This window comes from Meles meles, chromosome 1 (genome assembly GCF_922984935.1).
Source record: "Meles meles chromosome 1, mMelMel3.1 paternal haplotype, whole genome shotgun sequence".
Classification (NCBI taxonomy): domain Eukaryota; kingdom Metazoa; phylum Chordata; class Mammalia; order Carnivora; family Mustelidae; genus Meles; species Meles meles.
Genome location: NC_060066.1, coordinates 136386049 through 136408395, shown reverse-complemented (window position 1 = coordinate 136408395; position 22347 = coordinate 136386049). Strand labels below are relative to the sequence as shown.

The 22347-nt window shown below is 44.6% G+C and overlaps 1 protein-coding gene across 1 annotated transcript in view; it reads right to left on the bottom strand.

The window, feature by feature from the left end:
* The window catches only part of ABCA4 (ATP binding cassette subfamily A member 4), a 126047-nt gene that overhangs the window by 83119 nt on the left and 20581 nt on the right, over nucleotides 1-22347 (bottom strand). The window contains exons 6-11 of the mRNA XM_046025848.1: nucleotides 21492-21689; nucleotides 8850-8939; nucleotides 6112-6352; nucleotides 4962-5101; nucleotides 4171-4287; nucleotides 3307-3504 (exon numbers count right to left, since the gene is read on the bottom strand). Of these exons, the coding sequence (XP_045881804.1) occupies nucleotides 3307-3504; nucleotides 4171-4287; nucleotides 4962-5101; nucleotides 6112-6352; nucleotides 8850-8939; nucleotides 21492-21689 (984 nt within the window). The remainder of the gene's footprint in view (nucleotides 1-3306; nucleotides 3505-4170; nucleotides 4288-4961; nucleotides 5102-6111; nucleotides 6353-8849; nucleotides 8940-21491; nucleotides 21690-22347) is intronic.

Below are 22347 nucleotides of genomic sequence, written 5' to 3'. Positions count from 1 at the left end.
GACCAGAAAACTCATCATAATCACCTGCTGGGCTTCTACCTCCATCAAAACCCCTCTTCAGAACCCCTGGGGGAGGCCACTGACCTGTGGCCACCATGGCCTTTACTCAGGAGCACTTAGCTCAGTTAATGGGATTGCAAGGCCCTTGGAAGCCTTGGTGGCTGAGGCAGGATGTAATTAGCTGCTCATAATCCCTAGAGGAGCACCAGGAACAGCTCAGTGGCTGGGTCTGATTTCACTAATGCCACTGTCCTCCTCCTAACAGTATTTTTGGTTGGTTTGTATTTTGTTAAAAGTTAGTATTAAAGAGCTTACTATATTCTAAGCATTGTTCCAAGTACTTTGCATGAATTAACTGTTAATTGATGTTAATTCTCACATGAAATCTATTAGCTAGGTACTATTAATATCTCCATTTTACAGATTCAGAAACTGAGGAACAAGTAGCAGATATCTGAACCCAGGCAGTCTGTTTCTAGAAATTGAATTCTTATCCATCTAAGCAGTTGGTATATACTAAGTACCTGTTGGGTACCTGGCACTACATGAAACATAAGCTACATGGAAAAAATCATCCTACAAGAAATGAGACCTTTATGTCACCAAGCAAATGTCAAGTCAAACAAAAGACAAGAGGTATCCTTCACTATTGATGCACCCAGCAAAAACACTGTGAGAAGCATTGAAGTCCATTCTGCAAGAGTAAAAGAATAGCGCTCTTTGCTCTTTTCTCCCATTCACACCCTCTCCCAGAGCCCTGCTTATGTTATAACTGCAGCAGATGGGTGGTGGTGACATGGCCAGGGATGGGGACACATGGAGTAGAGAATGCTTGGAAGAGTGAATGGCTAAACTTATGTTGAAGCAGAAGTGACATGTGGGAACTGAGTCTCAAAGAACGAACAAATGGAAGCCCAACAGATGGGGAAGGAAAAGTCATTTCAGGATTTTCTGCCTTATGTATCTTCTTTTGGGGGAAACAGTCTCCCCCACTTCACAGTAATCCTGCTCAGTCCCGGAGATTCAGATTAAGCTAACTTGGCTTTCCTTACTTCATGGTGGGCATATGACCCACACCTCCCTATCAATAGTACATGACCCCCCACAGAGACTCAGAGATAGGTAGAGTCAGGCCAATCAGAAAACTGTCCAGGAGTATAGCTTATGCTATGGGAAAGCCACTCCTTCTTTCTGCAGATTTTCTGGGGGTAAAAGCTGACTACCGAGGGCTGTGAACAGCTGATACACCACCAAATGGAGAGGGCCTGGCTGAGATCGAAACCGGGCAGAAGCAAGCACAACCATGAGATAGAAGGGCAAAAGGGTCTCATGGTGGCATTTAGTCCTTAGATCCCCTGAATTTCCAGGTTAGATCAACCAATAAACTCTGTTTTTTATTTAAGCAAAAAAGCTCTAATCATGGCAGCATTTGCAAAGAGCAAAATCATGAGCAGTTAGTGGATGCCTGAGGGTGGCAAAAGGGCCAGTGGAGCAGAGCAGCAGATGTGTGAGTGAGCGCTGGCTGGGCAGGTGGGCTGCAGTGGCTGTGGAAGGCACTTGTGGTCCCTGGGGACTGGCTCGGTGAGATTTTAAGCATGAGAGTGATGACTGCAGATACTCTGCCATGTTTGAAATGTAGGTCTGGTGGCAGTGTGGAGAAATGCCAGGTCTGGTGGCAGTGTGGAGAAATGCCTGAGCCAACAGATCCTGGACCCTGGAACCCAGGGAGGAAGCCACTGGAACAGGCTGACAGAGACAACAATGCCTCCAGAACTCAGAGAGCCTTAAAAGCAAGAGGTGGAGATGGGACATATTTAGGAGAGAGACAAACCTCAGTGTAATACTATGATTTATAATAAGATACATGTATTTGTCTTTTTCTGTTTCTGGTGGTTCTCCTAAAACACTTCAAATTTCCTAAGTGATGAACAGCCTTAACGTGTGCTTTGTTATGTTGATGAGGTGACTTTTGGACCTCACCTAAGGATGAGGACTGGTTGCTAGAGGAGCCAACTGTGTGATTATAGGTTTGGAGGGGAGCGGTGGGGAGTGGACTGGAAGCTGATTTCAGTTACTAATGGCCATGATTTACTCAACCATGCCTAAGTAATGAAGTCTTCATGAAAACTCAAAGGGATGCGGTTTGGAGAACTTCCGGTTTAGGAACATGTGGAGATTTAGGAAGAGTGGTGTTTCCAGAGAGGACACAGAAGCTCCACACCCTTTTCTCATCCCTTGCCCTACGTATCTCTCCCATTTGGCTGTTCCTGAGTTATATTGTTTCATAATAAACGAGTGATCTAATGAGTAAAATGTTTCTGAGCTTGTGAGCCACTCTAACAAATTAATTGAATCCAAGAAGGGGTCATGGGAACCTGCCAGCTAAATCTGTGAGCAGAAGTAGGGGGTGGGTGCCAGTGTCATGGGACTGAGCCCTTAACCTAGGGGTTCTGATGCAATCTCCAGGTAGCATCAACATTGAGTCGAACCCAGCTGTTGTTGAAGAATCTCTTGATGGTATGGGGAAAACCATCATGTGTTGGAACTGGTATATAACTGTTCTCAGTGACCAGACATGAAAGAGGCAGTAGGGGGGTCAGAAGGGCAGGCTCTGAATTCAGGCACACCCAGATCTGGATGTATTCTGCTACACAGAACAGCTATGGAATGGGATCTTAATTTAACCTCTTTAAGCCTCAGCTTCTACATCTGTTAAAATAAGAAAGATAACAGCACACACTTCATGGAACTCTTGCAAGGATGAAATGAGCTACTGTGCTCGAAAGCAGAGCCCAGTGCTTGGCACAAAGAAATCCTCAATAAATAATGCTGCTGTGTGGAAGGGGAGGAAGAAAGGTAACTAAGGATGACCCCACAGTCTCTGACTAGATAATTTGGAATAAGGGCTGAGGACAGAGATCAGGATAGGAAATGCCATAGGAAGTCAGGTTCTATGAGAGGGAGAACACAAATCTATTTTGAGCTACACTGAGCATGCTACGCCTGTAAAAGCTAGGGGTGAGAGTTTCCAGCAAGCAGTGGGACCTGAGAACTTGCAGTTTCTGGCCAATGATGATGGAATCTATGGCAGACAAGAGAGGGTGGAGGACAGACAGAACTACTTCACAGGCTACAAGGGAGGAGGACCAGCCCAGGAGAAGTCAGGGAGCCATGGAGGGCGGGTTTGCAGAGATGTGGAAAGGGATCTGTTTTACATGTGGATAAGCTATTAGGGAACAGGATCCACCTTGTTTGGGAGCTGTGAGAATTCTTGGTTTATTAGCAGAGGAAAAGGAGATGCCTCACCTCCAGGTATCTGCTAGCCAGACGCAGGGTGTGATCCGTGATGTTAAATACATCCTTCCAGTTGAGGTTGGCCACGTCACTGGCCTGGCTCTCTCGAGGACCCCTATTCAGGAAGTTCAGCACGGCTTCTGCAGTGATACCTTCCTCACCAAGCTGACTATTCAAAAAGCCTTTCACTGTTGGGTTCTCCAGAGTGTCCTTGGGAGGAAATAAGACAGTCGTAGTATTTAAAAATACCACAGGATCTCTGGTCTTCTTTTCAGGCCATTTCCAACTTTTAATGAAAAGGGATAGACGTTAAGTCTCCCTAAAAAGTGAGTGGGTTTTATTCCATGATAAGGCATGCCTATCTATATCCCATTTTCCCTGAATACACAGCTCTCTCTAGAAGGAAAATGTAAATGTTGGGGGGTGGGGAAGAAGGATAGGGAAAATGGTAATATAGGAAACGTTCTTTTTTTTTTTTAATGCTTTTTGGTTGTTCTTTTTAAATTATCTCTGCTATATAGGACTCTAATCTCCTGGCTTTGCAAAGCTGGAAATGACAGCAGACAGACATACTCAACTACTTTTGCAGTTACAGAGCTGGCCACCTAGGGAGATGTCCCTTTGAATCTGAGGCCCTCAAGTGAACTGAAAAAAGCAAGAAACTGCAGGAAGCCATTGATCAGTTTTTACATTTCCCCCAGAATTCAAAGAACATTTTCCACCCAAAGTCAGCGACTCCACTTGGTGCCTCCAGGTGCCTTAAGGACCCTGCTTATTAAATTTTGATTCCACTCTAGCAGACCAACCCTTTACTGAGAAAAGGAAATTTATGGAACTTTCTTGGCTCTTCTCCTCCCCTCCCCCTGCCATCCGTACTCTGATCATGGTCATCTGTGTGCTCTTGTCAAAGAAGTACCAGATCTGGGGGCCTACTTCTTCCCAGGCTTTGACCAACTTCCTAAGGCGCTCCAGCTCTTCAAAAGTTGAGTTGGCCTAAAATCAGACAGAGACAGAGACAAGAACAGGGAGGAAAAACCTGAGAGAGCAGTTTTGATTGTGCCTTCCCTGCTCCTGCCACAAACCCTCAATGTTTGGGAATGTCTTTTCAAGGAGTGTCTTTACTTTCTAGTCTACTGGTATTTCCCAGAACAATCTGCTTTTTGCTAACTTACACACTGCCAGAATCTAGTTTCTTAATATCTCAGAGACACATGTAATACTGAAGATGTCATTGTTCCAGAGCCTCATTTAAACTAGATTTGGACACCCTGTAAGGAAATGCTCTTTCTCCCTTCCTGCCTTTGTCTCTTCCGGATAGCCAAGGTTCAGAGAACTGTGAGCCCTTCCATTAGGGATAAAATTCAGGTGCTGGGGAAGAAAACCTCATCCTGGGTTTTGTAGAGAAGGGAGGGCCCAGGCAGGGACGGGGCACAAAGCATTCCAATGATGAATGCGGATGGGGGAGGAACCCAGGACTCCACTAAGCACAACACAAATGTAAGGCTTGCTACCAGGAGCCTATGAGCCTGTGAGCAGGAGCAGGCACGTGCGCATGTGCTAACACGCGCGCACGCGCGCGCGCGCGCGCGCGCTCTCTCTCTGCCCCCCGCCCCCTCATTCTTCTGGGAGGTCCAGGGTAAAAAGGACAAGACCAGCTGGGACCTTACATTCTGCAGTATTCTGCGTGCTGCTGGAGAATCTGGAGTAAAGAGGATTTTTCCCATCAACAAAGGCTTTGCTGCCCTCCAGGCTATTTTGGTGAGAGGGTTTGACTCCAGACTCTGGATCAATGCATTACAAAAGGTCGCTGCCAGGAGAGAAGGGACAGATTTTATAGAAACTCCCCTGTTGCTCAGAGCTAAACATAGTCATTAGTGTGTTTAAATCACATGTCTCATTCAACTCTATGCTGGAGGATTTGACAAATAACCTGAATTAATAGGCTGTACCCCACCAATAACAAGCTCATCATTAGTAAGTAACAAAATGCCACAGTGCATCTCAATAAGGGCCTCATCAGAGAAACAAAGAACGGGGCTTGCCCTGTGGTTTATTCTGCTTTAGAAGGAGGCTAAGAAGCCTGCCTGGGATTACTGCGAGGAGCAGATGCCATTCTCACATGAAAGGGACAAGAGGCCAAATAAGGCCTCCCCTTGGAATCTCAGCTCCAGCCTCCATAATTTCCCTTCACATAGCTGCTTAATTTCTTTGTCATGTGGGCTATCTTCGGGCCCAACTACTTTTGGTGCATGCCTTGCTGCCTCTTTTTAATTTTTAACTCAAAGTTCACCCAGTTGTATTTCTTTCCCACCCCACCTTCTTTTATCCCACAGAAGCCTCCCCTCCCCAAATAATAAAAGGTAGGAAAGATGGTTTGCCAAGGACCATTTGGAACATAACTCAGTACAGCGCACAGAGATTTTCACTGCACTGTTTGTAAAAACATCCCACAGTTGTGTTTACTTGCCAGGGTCCTTCTGACCTGAGCTTTGCTTGCAACTCTGGGTTGTCTCCTCATTTATCTTTCTTCCCTTCCTCTAGAACTTAACCCTAGTTCAATCAGATCAGTGAGAAATGTCCCCTCTGTTCCCTTTCCAAGTGGGTCTCAGTTCTTTCCATGGCTCATATCCAGAATTCTTTATGAGCACTGCCCCTTTCCGACAAGGGGAAGTGGACTTTCTGGGAGCAGAAGCCTCTCTGCTCAAGGCCCCTCAACGAGACAAATTTAACCCCAGGATTGGGTTTCCCTGGAAGTGTTAAACCATCAGCTTCACTCATATCAGATGCCGTCTTATATATATGACCCAGAAAACTTACTTGTTCTTTTGTCATAAGAATAGATAGGATCCTTCCTTGTGGAGTCAATCCCTAGGAAGGCCTTATAATTATTGTCTTCATACCAGTTGAAGGAGAACACTCGAGAGCCTCCTCCCTCTGGGTAGCCACATAAGAGATCAGACAGGACACTCATCAGCTGTGTGAAGGTCTCTGGACCACCAGTCTGCATGAGAGGCCTGGCCACCCACAGCAAGTCTTGAACACTTGGTCGATGGATGAACTAGAGCAAGGCAAAGACTTCAGGTTACTTTAAGGCAGCTAGAATCATCATCACTCTGATGCCAGCGCTCCAAAGTATGGGGAGACCTCCACATATGCATTTGACTTCCACATTTAAAAGAAAACATGCATATTCTCAGTAGTTCTTAATCCAGCTGTGAAATAACCTATTGCCATCTATTCAAGGCCTAAAATGAGCCTAGAATGAGCCTTAAATAAAATCAAAGAGTGAATCCCAACATATCTTAATATCTTCCTTCTAGTCCTCTTTATCTGAATTCCTCGGGAATGTGTCCTTAGGCAAATGTAGGGAGTATTTCTTTATAAGCCAGTTCTTGGGTTCTGTTATCCCATCAAGATGGGAATAGTGGGGGGAAAATGGGAAATAAAATGATGGAGGAATGGTTCTGCCCTAGAAAAGCAAGATCACAGCAAATTTCTTTGGCCAAGTCGTTTAGAATTTAGTTTCTTATATTTAGAGAATTATCTTGTTATTAGCTTAATTTTACCAAATGTGAGTCCTTCCATTTCCTTGAATGTGTGGTTTGTGGTTCCTCTGTGTATGTGAGTGTGTGTTTGTGTGTGTTAAGATCCAAGCAAATACAGGACAGATGAAGTCTCCATTCTTGGAAGAACTCTTTGTTTTTTAATTTTAATTTTTTAAAAAAGATTTTATTTATTGGAGAAAGAGAAACAGAGATAGCAAGAGAGTAGCAGCACCAGGGAGGAGAGGGAGAAGCAGGCTCCCCAAGGTAGGGTTTGATCCCAGGACCCTGGGATCTTGACCTGAGCCAAAGCAGGTGCTTAACCAACTGAGCCACCCAGGCATCCTTGGAAGAACTCTTTAAATTCTGCACCAGACTAAGAAGAGGCTGGTGGTCTTCTCTCCATATGAGTACCTGTGGCCCTTGCTGGGCTCATCCTTTGAAGGCAGATCTGTAATGCTGAGAACTAAGTTGAGGACTGCCAGAATCACCAGGGTCTCAGTACCCACATGTCATCTGGCTTTCCTTTAGGGGAATATGGAAAATAAAAACAGTGCCGCTTTTATTCCTCAAACACACTTATTAGTAATTTTCAAAGGCACTTGGGAATTTAAAAAAGCATCAGGATTCAGTCAGGTGAGACTGAAACAGTTCCCCTACTTCAATAAGTGATGTTTACCTGTCATCCCTGTCTTTGTCCACATGCCAACACTTGCCCTCTGAAACTCTTGAGTGCTGTGTAGGATCCACACTGTGAGTCATGCCTATAATCACAGTCTAGGCTTCAATAATAAACTTGGAATCTCAAATTGCTTCGACAACAGTAGGTCTTATGACAGTCTTGTAAGGGGTTATTATCATTATTATGTTGTTCATTTAAGCAAAGCACTTGGAGATGAAGGGGCTGTTCTGGGGTCAAATGGCCTAGTATCAGTTAATATAAACGGAGCCATCTGCTAAGCTAGTTCACAAACGCTTATGCTTGCTATCTAGACAGGCAAGAAACATTTTGGAACTCCCACATAGACGGAGGAGTGTTGATATGCTTTGGGGACTTTTTTCACATTCTCTATCATTTTCAACCCTATTATACTGATAAGAATTTCTTAAATGCTCATGAAGTAAAGAATGTTAAACAGAGACTCCCACTAGAGCAGGTGGCCATCAGTACAATGGGCCCTTCTCTAATTTCCCTGCACAGCAGCACTTACGCTCTGCCCAGGCCAAACTTAGTTTTATGAACACAGATTCCACAACGCAATTTTCAAGATTGGTTAAGCCCAAATCAGCTGAGAATATTGGAGGGGAGAATGTTTGGGGAAAATTATGCTTCACCTTTGTTTCCCTTTCATAATACACATCACACTTAAAGATAATTGTTTCACATTACTCTTCCCCGTTAGATTGTATATTTCACTAGGGAAGTGGCCATACCGGCCTCTTCATCATTTTGCCCCCAGCACCTATCATCTATGAGTGGAGAGTCAATTTCTATACAGGTAAAGGCTTGTGCAACCAGATGTTAATTGAAACATGCACATCCTTTACCAAATAACACAAAAATATCTGTGTGTGTGTGTGTGTGTATGTGATGGGATGGGATGAGTCAATATATTTAAGACACTTTAAAAGCACCTTGTAAGTGAGTGCTATTGCTCTTAGCAGTATAGATTTAGGTGGATTGTAAGAGCATAATAGGATGGGCCACTTCAATACTGGAAAGACCTTGATTCAGTATAAGTCCACTGATACTCTGCCACACAAGACATGGTGGCATTTCTTCCCAGGCATGAAATCAGAAGGATGGTTCCTTTCCTTTTGCCTCCAACCCAGGAGCACAGATAATTTAGGATATGAACAGGTGCTTTGAAACTGCTAGACAGAAAATTCAAATGTATTTCTCCTTGAAGAGGTCTGAGGTACAATTAAATTGTTTGACATAGTGTGGTAAAATGGTGAAAAGATATTATCATCATATATCAACATTATCATTAGTATCATTTGGCCACTTACCTCTTGAATTCTTGGGGACATATCAGAAAATATTCTTCCCCAGGATCTCAGATTGATACCTTGAGAACTGCTGTCTAAGAGTGTAGGAAGCTGTAATTGATAGGGAAATAATATAAAATATATATGTGTGTGTATACACATACATGTATTAAGTTATACATATACACATGGGTGCTATCTGATCTCCTGTATGCTTGAAAAAACATTACCTCCTTTTTTTTTTTTCTGATCACAGGACCTCTTCTGCTAGATTACTTTCAAAAACAGACTGTTTTATCTAATTGAGAAAATCAAAGGCTCTTATTCAGGTTCAGCTCCCTGCTGAGCTAGTCAATCACAAATAATTTCACAGTAATATCAAATATGCCAAAGTGATTCCAACTGCTGCTTTAGCAACACCAAACAAGCCTCCTGGAGGAAGGAAATCAACGCAGCTGCTGGACTATAAAGCAAGGCTGTGTGCTGTGTGGTGAGGTGCCCATCTTGGCACCTTGGGCTCTGCAGACACACTCAGGCTTCCTCACCGTTCACATCTTTGCTCCATTGAGGCTTTTTCAGGTAGATTGTGGCTCTTCCTCTGTTCAACACTACTTTCTTATATGGAAGATTTCACTAGTTATATCATCTTTCTTTTGAAGCTGCTGCTGGCAGCTTTGAAGAGAGGTTTCTTGCAGATTATCCAGTTGACAGCAGTGTTCTGCTGACCCCAGGCCCTTGAGACAATACAGAACTATTCAAGCACTTCCTGCCTGCACAGGGAACGTGGAAGCCCACAAGTTTGCTGGTTGCAAACCTGAGCCCAATGTGAACAACTTGTTTTCTGGAAGCCAAGTTCAAGCCCTTAATGAATGACTTCATTCTTGATAGTTTCAAAACTGATTGACTCACTGATCCTCTGTATTTTAGGGCTGAATTCTAAGTCTCAAGATAATGGTTTTCAAACTCAAGTGTGCATCTTGAGCATATCTGCAAGGGCTCTGCATTTTTCACAAGATTGATGTGTAATTCTGACTCAAGGATTGTGGACCACAAGCCACAAGCCTCAGCTTTCTATTTGCCAGGGTGGTTCTCCTAAATGATGGGTGGGCTTACCAGACGGCAGCCCAGCTGAGAAGCAGGTGGAGTTAGGTTTTGAACAGTCCAGCTTCCCATTTATAGCAGTGGTCCTGCCCTCCCTTCTCCCTGCTGTAGGGGCAGGGGCCCTCTCAGTCTCTCTGGCCCTGATACTGAAGAATGAATACAGGAACACTTCATGGAACGTCAGCATTTCTGGTTCATTTCCTAACTGTTAAATGAAAGGCTTTGTTATGAGGGTTACAAAGCAGACAGGAGAATAATTTGCCAGAGGAAGTAGCAGCAAAACCACCCTTGCAACTACACCACTGAGAAGCATCTTCTCTCCTTAACCTTCACACTGGCCCTAGACATTGGTCTTGCCAGGACTTCTTTTCAAACTCCTTGGAAATAGTTTCAGGGAAAGCTGGGCAAAGCACTTTAATTCCTGCTTTAATTCCATGAGAGGGTGGGGCTGAGAACGTAGGTAGGGAGGAAGCCAGCAGGCAGAAATGTGTGCCAGTGGCAAGTTATCACCAACTCCTGTGATTCACCTCCTGACTACTCCAATAAGATCTAGTAGAGATGAAAGGAGATCCAAGAGATACAGCAATAAAATGCCATGTGTGGACTTTATTTTGATCTGAACAAATCAGCTGTAACAATCAGAGGAAAGTGAACATGACTGGATATTAGATAATATTAAGGAATTACTGTTAATTTTGTTGGGTGTGATGGCAGAATTGTGGTTTTGTTAAAACATGCAAGTTTTACATAAGAAAGTATGTAGGGGTGAAAGAATATGTTGTCTCTGATTTGCTTTAAAAAATTTTAGGGAGGGGCGCCTGGATGGCTCAGTGGGTTAGAGCCTCTGCTTTCGGCTCAGGTCATGATCCCGGGGTCCTGAGATCGGGCCCCATGTTGGGCTCTCTGCTCAGTGGGGAGCCTGTTTCCTCCTCTCTGCCTCCCTCTCTGCCTAGTTGTGATTTCTGTCAAATAAATAAATAAATAAATAAAATCTTAAAAAAAAAAAGATTTTAGGGAAAAAATTGAGGGGCATACTAAACAATAATGGCCAAATGTTGAAGATAGCTGACTGTGTGATGGATCCATGGGCGTTCATTACATTATTCTCTCTTTTATACATATGTCTGTAACAGAAAAATTTAAAAAGAAAAAAGAAGCTTTTTTAATTTATAAATAAATAGCTGAATGAATGAATACTAAATAAACACTCTCTCCTCTCTTTTTTCTCTTGCTCACTAGGACTGCCTTTGCTCATGCTCTCCTTGTCTCTCTCCTAGAACATTTTCATCAGAATAACATTCTTGCTGGCCCCTTGTCTCTAGATTTCTCCGTTCCAATGCACTCCCCACACTGTAGCCTGAGTTACCTAACAGACCAATCTAACCATGTCACCTCTCCTGCTCAAAGATCTTACATGGCTCCCTACTGCCTCCAGAAGAGAAGGTCAGTACCAGCACTGGACATACACAGTTTCACCTCTAACCTTTTCTGTTGCTTCTCTTCCATCAGGCTGGACTTCCTTCTACATTTCCTAATATGTATGTCTATCTAATTTTGCTAATGGTGATAATGCCTGACTAAAAAATGACATTTCTCTGCCTCCATTGTACATGGGATGGTAACATGACAAAATCCTGACTAATAAGATATCAGGAGAAGTCACGCAGTGGGGATTTGGGGGAAGGCCTATTAAAGGAGGATCCTCTGCCTGCGGGGAACATTGATGTGCTTGAGGAGGTAGAGCAGACATCTCAGGATCACCAGATACCAACCACATGCTAGGGACGAGTGATGGAAAAGAAGAGGAGCCCGGGTTCTTGAGAAAGTCTGTGGAGCCTCCACACCACTCTTGAATGACCCACCACAGGACCTGGCTTTGGGAGGAATAGGAAACCCATTCTTTTTCAGCATTCTGTTGCAGCCAATTATAGTTTCTAAATGACATAATTAACATTTGACAAATATGTACAGACTGTCTGCTGTGTGCCAGGCTGGGGGACATAGCAATGATGAAAACAAAGTCCTCCCTTTATGAAGTTTACCTTCAAGAGTCTCACTGATGTATCTTCAGCTTTCCCTTCACTATTATCACATATATGTGCTCAAGATCCTCCCATGTCAAAGAAAGAATTACTTCTGATGCCTTATTCCCCTGCAGCTGCAGTCTAGCTGCCTTCCTCCACCCTTTATTCCCACACTTCTTGGAAGAGCAGTCCATGGGCAGTGACTTCAATTTCTCACCAACATCCCCGTCTTCCACACTCACAGCTCAATGGAGACACTTTAGCATTCTGGTGAAATTCCCAGTTTCCTCCTAGTTTTTAAGTCTAATGGATACTTTTGGTGCTTGTCTTTTCAGATCTCTCTGCTTCTCTCAACACTTTTGATTGTGTCCTTCCCACCCCTTGATGTCGGTGACACTGCTCTCGTCTGGTTTGCTCTGATCCTTCTCAGCTTTTCGCATGAGCTCTTCTGCCTCCATCTTCTCCTTCAGCGCTGAGGTTCCTGAAGGGCTACTTGGCCTTGCTCCTCTCACTCTGCATACTCTCCCTGGATAGTCTCAATCCCTTTATCACTTAATCTGCTACCTTTTTGTTGGTGACTTCTAAATCTACCTCTAGCCCCCCGTGTCAGCTGGACGTTTGCCTGGTCCAACTCATCCTAAACTGATCACGTCACCTTTCCCAAACCAGTTTCTGTCCTGTGCACACTTCTCCCACTGTGACATCACCTTCTCCCCTGTCACCAAAGCTAAAAGTCTGAAAGTCATCACTGATTCTTCCCCATCCCTATCCCCTTGGCAAAATCCCCAGCCTGGAGACCTAGGAACTGGTCCTGGATCTGAGTGTGGGGCAGGATGAGCCCCCTTTCTGCAAAGAGGGTAGCCAAGGGGTATCTGAAAAACTGGAGGAAGCTGGAATCAGGACTGGAGTCCTAAGAGCTGTGCATAGAAAAAAAAAATCACCAGGTCCTACATAATGGGAAGGGACCTAAGAGGCGCTAGAAACTCAGAGCATGGAAAATAAAGACATGTCACATTCAGGTGTCCAGAGAGATTGGACGTCAGTTAGTCACCAGCTCCAATTGCTTGTAATTACTTCCCTTTCTTTGTGAGTTTGTTGTCTGTTTTCCTCACAAGGCTTTGAGCTGGAGATGGTCTGTGACTATGTTCTGACTAAGTGGGCATCTTCTCTCCATCTCCTTTCCTTTACCTCCATAGCTTTTAGGCACATGCTGGTCTTAAAACTCTGCCCTGCATCAGATTCAACACACTGAAAAGGACCTGTGTCTCTGTCATATCTATATGTACTTATATCTACATATCAATATAGATAGATTGCTATGTGTTTTTAAGGGCTTCTAATTTTGCTTTTGAAATTATTTGGCTTTGAGTAACTCATTTAATGAATGATCTGATTTTTCTGTAACCACTGTAAATACTTAGGAATGTTTGCAAAGTGGGAAAACCTGAACTATAACCCAGTTTTTTGAATTTCAAATTTTATGAACACTAAATTTAACAATAACGTTGAACAATATTACCTTCCTAAAACATTCAATAAATTGTTTATTGATTTCAGTTTTAAAGATTTTCTTTGTATTTCAGAGCCATAATTTTTTAAATTTTCAGGTCTCAAACATTCTTGTAGACTTCTGTAAAGCTACTACACCCATTACTTTAGAGCCAAATAAATAAAACAGCCAACTCACCCCATTCCACTTCCTCCTCATCACCACCCCTAGAGGCCAGAGTCAACTCATCTGAAACTACCTCAGCTTCTCCAGAAAGCCTTCCTTCCCTCACTCCATGCTCTTCTTGCCTTTCTTCCCCATGAGTTAGGTGCTCCTCCTAGCCCCTACTAGAATTCTCAGTGCATCCATTTATCACTTTTGTATTGGTTTGCTGTGATTTTCTGTCTTTCCAATCTATTGTAAACTCAGTAGGCATAAAGATAGGCTTTATTTTGTTTTATGTCTTCAGGGCATGGTACAAAGTAGATGCTCAATAAGTATGTTATATTAATTAATAAGTAACTTAACTAAAATCTAGTAGGAAAAAGACAGAGCCTATTGAGGTTTTAGGTCCCATGAGGTATGTCTCTACAGCCATGTGCTTGGTACCGTAGTTGCAATTCTTTTCCTGGCTTTTTCTGGTGGAGATAGTAAATGATGAGGGTCTTGGATTCACATCTCTGTTACCACTTACATCTCAGAACAGTGCCTGGCCTGCCTAGGGACCCCTCCATATACATCTGGCCACCAACCATCTGACAGATGTTGCCATAAATTATAAAATAACTTTCCCAGGGCTCTCATCTTCCTTTAGTTCCTTCCCCCATTATCTATTCAAATTCACATGGATTGTTCCTGCCAAAAGAACCGGAAGAAACTCCAAGTTTATTTGAACGGAAATGTAAAAACATTTCTGGAAAAAGGTCATAGATGAAAATGGCAAGTATCATCTCTCTTTCTTTCTCTCTCTCTCTCTCGCACACACACACCCACCCACACACCAGTGCTTCCTATGCCAACAAATTCTCTTGATTTCTTGAATAACAAGTAACCCTTCCATGTCACAACTGGACTGAGCCCTGTCAACACAATTTCAAGGTCTGATTAGGCCTCTGAAGAAAGACTGGATATATAAATAAGGCCATGGAAAGGGTGTGTCTCTATAATTTCCCATCAGCCATGGTTAGTCTTTGGGGGCAGGGGAATCCCTGGGCCTTGATCTATACTCAAAGAAATGGACTGAAGGCCATAGCTGGCAATCAAGAAGATTCTGACTATACTAGATCTCTGTTTGGGTTCTCAAGGAACAAGAAATATGTCTGTCCTATGGGACTATGTAATGTTTTTTTCTTAGGGCAGAATAAAGCATGTTAGCTACAAAAAAAATCTTGTTTGAGCAATATTTGATGATGCTCTAGACCCAATAGATTAATCAAACATATGCCATTCTGCCAGCACACAAAAGAATGTTTTGTGAGTTGAAATTTTTGTGTTTTACTTTCTCTGATTCAAGAAGACTATCTAGAAAACAATATTATTTCTAAGCTGAGGATGTACCTAACACAAGGATAAATGGGTAGCCTTTGGTTAAAAGTGTGTGTACACGGATGACATGGCCATTGGGAGCTGATGGAAGGATGAACTACTGTCTTAAAAGCACCCAAACCAAGTTGAAAATTAGACGACGCTGTGGACAGACAGTACAGGCTTGCTATGTTCAGTCCTGGGCCGCTGCTACAGGAAATCCAGATTTATCCAGGAGGGAAGTTGTTGCTAGGCAACTGGGAGCATGTGGATTTGAAGTATGTTTGTTGCAACCTGACAGTTGTTAAGCATCAGATGAAAAGAGAGGAAGCCCGGCTTCAGTGGTGAGGGGGCAACCAGGAGGGGACACCCTGAGTACGAGGAAATGCGTCATGAATGGAGAATTCAGACTAAATCACTTGGACTGGAGGAAACGCCAAACTGTCTCTACCAGGAGAGGTCACAGAGACATGCCATCTCCCAGGACTGAAGGGGACAGAGCATCTGGATGAGAGGGTGGGCTCTGGAGTATGTGAACAGACAAATGATGGGATCTTCTTTGGCTCAAAAGAAACTAGGCCTTTTTTTTCTCTGCTCTGACTTCAGTCCTGATATTTGTGGTTGATGAAAGCAGAACAGAGTTTGGAATCTAGGGGCAGCCAAAAGGTCAATGCATGAGACAGGACTCATACTAGTCTGAGGGGTCTGAGAAAGAAGTACATCCCACCTAAGTGTTTGAGAAGAACATTTCCGGGAGTGTAGCAATGACAAGGGAACAATGGGGCCTCTGCAAAGCAGCTGCATTCTTGCTTTGGTAAGAGCAAAAATGCTTTTTGTTTCCAAGTGCTTTTCCATCTCTTCTCTAATGTGAATTTCTGCTATCGTCTTCTGAAACAGGTAGCGTAGATCTTGCTAACTTGATTTTACAGATGGGGAGTATAGCAAGTAAAGCAAGTAACAAGGGTCACTTAAATGACAGCAAGTTAGAGGCCAACCCAGAGCCAGAACCCAGTGTCCTGACCACCAGATTTCTATATGCTCCAGCGGGCTGCCCAGCTGGTCCTCTCACCATTGAGTCCCATGCTCACGGGGAGAAGCTGATTACTTCATAAGTGGAGTTAAGGGAGAATCTGTGGCTATCCCGAGTGAGACACTTTAGGAAAGAGCATATATTAATGGTAGGCAGGAAAGAGATTTTAACACAAAAGTTCTTAACTGGGGCCTGGCTTCAGAGGCTCCATGAGCCCCTACACTTTGTATGTTTGTGTGAACTTATATTTCTTTAGAGAAAAGGTTTAGAGCTATTATCAAATTCTCAAAGGTAATCCTAATTCATAAAAAGGTGAAGAAGTACTGTTCTGACAAACTATCAGAGGCCAAATCCTTCTCAAAACCAGTTTACCCTGGAACCCCATCCACAAAACATTGGCTATCAACCTTTAATCAGCTAAATAAAGGCCAGGACCCAGGAACCATTACTAAAACAGCAGCCTTCACAAGGGTCTTTTTGTGTCTGAAGTCATTTTAATTTTGCCTCTCTATATTTTTTCTTTTTAAATTCATAAAAACAACACCTAATCTATCATGAAATAAGCTGTGGCCTCCTGTGTGTCTGGAGCCCAGAAGAGATCAAAGCAGGTCAATGACAATCAGGCCCAGAGGCCTAAGGCCCATTTAATGTACATTAATATTTCTCTTTCCTATTTCCTTTTTATTTCTTCTTTACTGAAATTCATTCGCCCAGGGAAGATTTTGATTAACACAGTCACATAGTTTCATAGATATAAGTAGAATAAATACTAATGCTCTATATCAAATATACTTGTTGTTGGCTTCATAATTTTCCAAAAAACAAAAAAAACCCCTATCTTTATTTTTTTTTTTTTAAGATTTTACTTATTTGACAGAGTGCACAAGTAGGCAGAGAGGCAGGCAGAGAGAGGAGGAAGCAGGCCCCCCACTGAGCAGAGAGCCGGATGCCACGAGGGGCTCCTGGGAGCCGAAGGCAGAGGCCCCAACCCACTGAGCCACCCAGGCACCCCAAAAAACCTATCTTCTGACTTAATTTTATTTTCCACTCAACAGCCCTGCTGCTCCCACCCCCACCCCTCACCTCACACTGCTGGCACTGGGTATCACTCCTTTCCTTCTTCCCTCTCAAAACCCTCACACAAAAGTGGTAGAAAGTTGACAACCCAAAGATTCAGAATCAGAAGGGAGAGGAGATCATGAGGTTAAGCCATTAATGGGACCTCATTATAAATTCCTGGAGATGTGGGGCTTTTCCAGAGAATTATGACACAGCAATATTATCCGAAAATTGAAATGGGTAAGTTGAATTTAACAAACTGCAATGAAAGATCCGAGAGAAGAGAAACCATGGCCAGCTCACCCTGGGCAGCAAGCAGTCCACCCACATTTATTCCCAACGATTCAGCAATCTAGGGAGCAGAGCCAACAACAAAGCAGGACATTGAAAGGCACATGTAGTCAGCGCCCCCAAGACTGGGTCCCGTGGCCCCTCCCAAATCAATGTTCAGCCACCCTACAGTCAAAGAGACACGGATGAAATGAAGTCCGAAAAGTAAAAACTGCGACAGAACAGTGGTTGAGGGCAAGTAAAGAAAACTGAATCATGCCACACTGGAAGCGATTGCAAAGGGGGGAAACCGGGGGCCAAAATGCCGGTGAGGCCAAATTTCCTCTATCAACATCCACTGAGAAGGGGGAAGGGAGGGAAACTCAGATTTCCCAGCAGTGTGGCAGGTCTTGGCACAGCCTCCGTTCCCCTGCCGAACTTCCACAAATAAACATTCAGAGCAGAAGGGACAGATTTGCTTCTCAGCAAGATTTCAAAGCTGTGCTCCAGAGTCAGAGAGAAAACAGGAAGGACCACAGAGGGAGGAGGGGGAGGGGGAGGGGCCTTCGTGCCCTGGGCCAAATCAGATGGGAAACGTCCCAACCCCTCACCCGAAACTGACATACCATTTTTACGAGGTGTGAAATGTTTCAGGTAGTGTTGGCTGGCATGATACATGATACCGATACCATGCTGCCCGCCGCCCCCCCCCCCCCCCCCCCGGCCGTGCTGCCCGTTTTCCAGCTGGGGGCGTCAAGTCCGAGGGGACCACAGGTGAAGGCAAGCTCAGCCACGCCGACCAAGAGTGCCTACAGCTCCTCAGAGAAAAAGCCAGGCACCTGACAGCCCACCTAGATACCCCGGTCCCCCCCCCCCCCACCCCGCCCCCGCATCCAGTGCGCTTGGGCGCTGTCTTTCCGTGCGCATGCCCCAGCAGGCACGTGCGCTGGGTGTGCGTGAGTGTATGTATGGGGACGGGTGGGGTGGAGTGAGGCCACGGGGACTGTGCTGGGATTATTTGAGGATGAGAACACTGGCTTCTGATCTCCATGGGGCCGAGGGAAAACACAGCTGGCCCCAGGTGGTGCTAACAGCCAAACCTTCCTGTGGGATCCCCTCAGCTCCAAGGGCCAGGTCTAGAGGTTGCACTCCCACCCACCTGGGACCCAGCTCCTTCCACAGCGGGACCCAGGACCATCACCCCAGCTTACTGACATTGCCCTTCTTTGTTAATGAGCACAGCCTTGGCATTTAATAAAACCTTATTTGCACACTGGTATACATGCATATGAGAAACAGTCCAGGAGAACAGAAGGCACCGCATTCCGAGGTACTGGAACTAAGTGTGGCTGCCCGCCAACCAGCTGCAATAACAGTCTAGTCCAGAGAGGCCCCCGCCCCTGGCCTCTGAGCTGCCGCTGCTTCCCCGATGTCCCTTTCAATGTCCCTCTCCCAGGGTCTGAGGATCTTCCGTGAGCCTTTCTGTGTGCCTCAGGGTTGTTCTGAAAATGCAGATAAGGTGGGTACAGGAGTGATAAAAGCAAAAATCCTGTCTTCATGCCTGCAGTTTCTTTTGGGTTTCCTTATTAGTAATTAAAAAAAAAATGTTTAGCCACTCTGTCCACTTGTCAAATGAAGCAGCACATTTCAAGGGCACCAGAAAGGGTGGCCATCTTCTTTGCTTGTGCTCCATGGATCCTGTCTTGGTCTGGTCTTTCCCCACGGAGATGAGCAGGAGCAATAAGAGGGGAGATAGCGGTAGTCCTGCTGGGTTTTCCCCTCCAGGCTATCTCTGGGGCTACACACTGTCTTTGTTAAGAGAATGGCAGGGAGGATGGGTCCACAGCACCTTGGTCTCAAGGGTGATCAAATGAAAGAGCTTTGAGGTCTTGGTGGCATTTGGGATATTATTATTTTGCTTGGTATATGGAAATGGAGACTGTAAATCATCCTCCTATGTTCTAGGTCAGTGATTCTCAACCTGGGAACCAAACTCCTATGTTCTAGGTCAGTGAACCCAACCCGGCTGGACATTAGAATGATCTGAGAAGCTTTTAAAAACACGAAAGGCACATGGAATCAAAATCTCTGGGGTTGGGGGGCAGGCATTGGTAGTTTTTAAAAGCTCTTTAGGTGGTTCAGTGTGCAGCCAGGCTGGGAACCATTGCTCCAGCACCCAAATGTTATCGGTGCACCAACTGCCATGACATGGCCTTTTTGCTTTTCTCAAGCTAAGAGTTCAGTGAAGGTGGTAGGGTCATGGTTAGAGCCTCAGCCTCAGCACAGTGCCTGGCCCCTTGAAGGTACCTGGGTCAGGTTTGAGGGCATGAACTCATGAACAGTGAGCAAGCACATGGAGTGTGTCTCAGGTGAGTAAGGGCCACCAGCCGAAGTTCAGGAACTCTAGCACTTGTAGAAGGAAAGATTTTCTGGTCTTTCTTCTGTGATAAACATTCTGAAGCCAGTGATCTGAGCGTGGTTCCAGCCCCTCATGGAAAGTTTTGCCCAGGTCTCCATTGATCCTGCTACAGCCAGAACTGTCTTCCCAGTATGGCCGGCCATGCTCCAAGGCTACATTTTCTGGCACCAGCAGCTGAGGCACTTCAAAAAGAGATGCATAACCCTGCCTTTTTTCTGTCGCCCAGGGGATTACAGGACCCTGGGTGCCCAGTGACATTAACACCTCTGCAAACACAGGTACTGGTCCCTGGCTTTGTTGCTGTTCAGCAGCCCAGCATAAGGGAACTTTATTACCTTACTCAGGCTTATGATTCTGAAAACAAACCAAGCGGTACGTATAAAATTGACTTCCTTTTGGAATTTTGGACAGAGACGTTTGAACCACAGGCTTTTTTATTCTCCCTACATCTGGGGTCCTGGGCTCTCATGGGTGATGGCTTATGTAAGTACTAACCCCTCTTGCCATTCTGGAGACCCACCCTGATGAACTGGGAACGTTGTGAAGGAATGTTCGAAGGGCAAGTCACGTTTTGAAAGGAATCAAGTGTGGACTCTGCCAGAAACTGAGGGCTCTTGTTTTATTTTTGTTGTTGTTTTTAAAAGCCTTCAACTTTCTTTTTAAGATGAGCTGAGAGTGGGTTTTCTGGCACTTGAGAGAGCAACCATAAAAAGGCAAAACACAAATTCCTGAACCAAGTTCTCATGATTGACATACCCTATAGCAGTTTCAGAAATTAAAATGGCACAAGAAAAAAAACAATTAGATCATAGAAACATTTTATAATTATAGAAACAATATGTATATTTTTATATATGTCATTTTCTCCGAAGGATTTTAGTTTTGAGTGTTTCTGAAAGCATGGCCTACGATGACCTCCATTGGAACCACCTAAGGTTAACTGGGCAGATGCTGGGCCCAGCCCAGACCTTCTGAATCCGTCTCTAGAGATGGCAATTTGGAATTTGCATCTTTTACCAGCTTCTCTCGTGACACTCATACACTCTGAAGTGTAAGAACTGCTATTGTTCATCTCCTTTTTATAATTCCTTCTCATCCTTCTAGCAAAAGAGGAAGAATTATCAGGTCCCAAGAAGTGTATCTAAGATGCACTTCTAGAACACAGGGTTGAACTAGATGAGGGCGTTCCAACTTTTTGAAACTATGAAATTTTCTGTAATTCTTTTCTACCCGGAAACAGCAACCTCTGCAGTAAAGACCAGACCCAGAGTGTGAAGCTCTGATTTATTGAAATTTATTTAATGATTGCATCTATTTTTTTTCATGTATCTTTTCCTGCCATCCTATAAAGTATTGTATTTGTTATATAGATGAGCGATGGGGCCAGCAAAGGTAAACTATCTTAGAAAATAGTAGGACAGGCAGTCAAATCACGTCTCGTCCTTTCCACACCACTAGAGGTGGTGGAGAGGATTTATCCCACACTGGGAAGGACGCAGACTTGCCAGAACTGTATAACTAATGGTGAACTAAAGTAACTCCTGGGTGCCTGGGCTGCTGCTCTAAAAATATTATCGGTAAAGATTCCTTGGGTCTTTGGAGCCTGGAGCTTCCTCAAGAACTGTCTTGAACACCAGGCTCATGCCCTCCTGACCATCAATTCACAAGTCCCCAATAACCTGCTACCAGATCGCCCTGCACCCAAGAATTACCTTCCAAGGGGTCAGCAGCTAAATACCTCCCTTACCACACGGAAGAGCTTGAAGAAGTCCACGTTGGCATACAGAGTGTCTTCCACCCACTGCAGGGTGCCTTGGGAGAGGGAGCACATGGCGTCACGCACTGTCTGTGCCCCATGGCGCTGGCTAAAGATGATGAAGCGTCTCAGGAGAGTCTCGCTGCAGGCGATGTCCTTCAGCATCAGGTCTGGGACTCCGTGAGCAAACTGCAGGGAGGAGAAGCAACACTGGAAACCTCCCTGGGGAGGAGAATCCCAGCTACCCCAAAGATGGCCACGTCCTAACCCATAGGCGCTGTGAATGCATTATGTTAGAGGGCAAGGGGATTCGGATTGCAGATGAAACTGAGGGTCCAAATCAGCCAACTTGAAGATAAAGAGGTTATTTTGGATGATCTAGGTGGGCCCAATGTGATCACAAGGTTTTGTTTTGTTTTGTTTTGTTTTGTTTTAAAGCTGGTGGAAGAGGAAGTAAGAAGAAAAAAAGGTCAAAGTAATGTGACATGAGAAAGACTTGACTGGCCGCTGCGGGCCTTGAAGATGAAAGGAGGCCACCAGCCAAAGAGCGTGGAGAGTCTCTGGAAACTGGAAATGGACTTCCCTCTGGATCCCTCAGGAAGAAATGAAGCTCTGCCAACACCTGGACTTTCAGACTTCCGATCTCCAGAACCATAGAGAATACATTTGTGTTGTTTTAAGCCACTAAGTTTGTGGTGGTTTCTTGCAGCAGTCACAGCAAATTAACGCACTCCCAAGCCTCATTTCATCAGAATGCCACTTAAAATATGAGCCTTCTGTTCTTAGCATAATGCTAAGGTACCAACAGGACCTTTTCCCCTGAAGCTAAGGACAGCTAGAATGGATT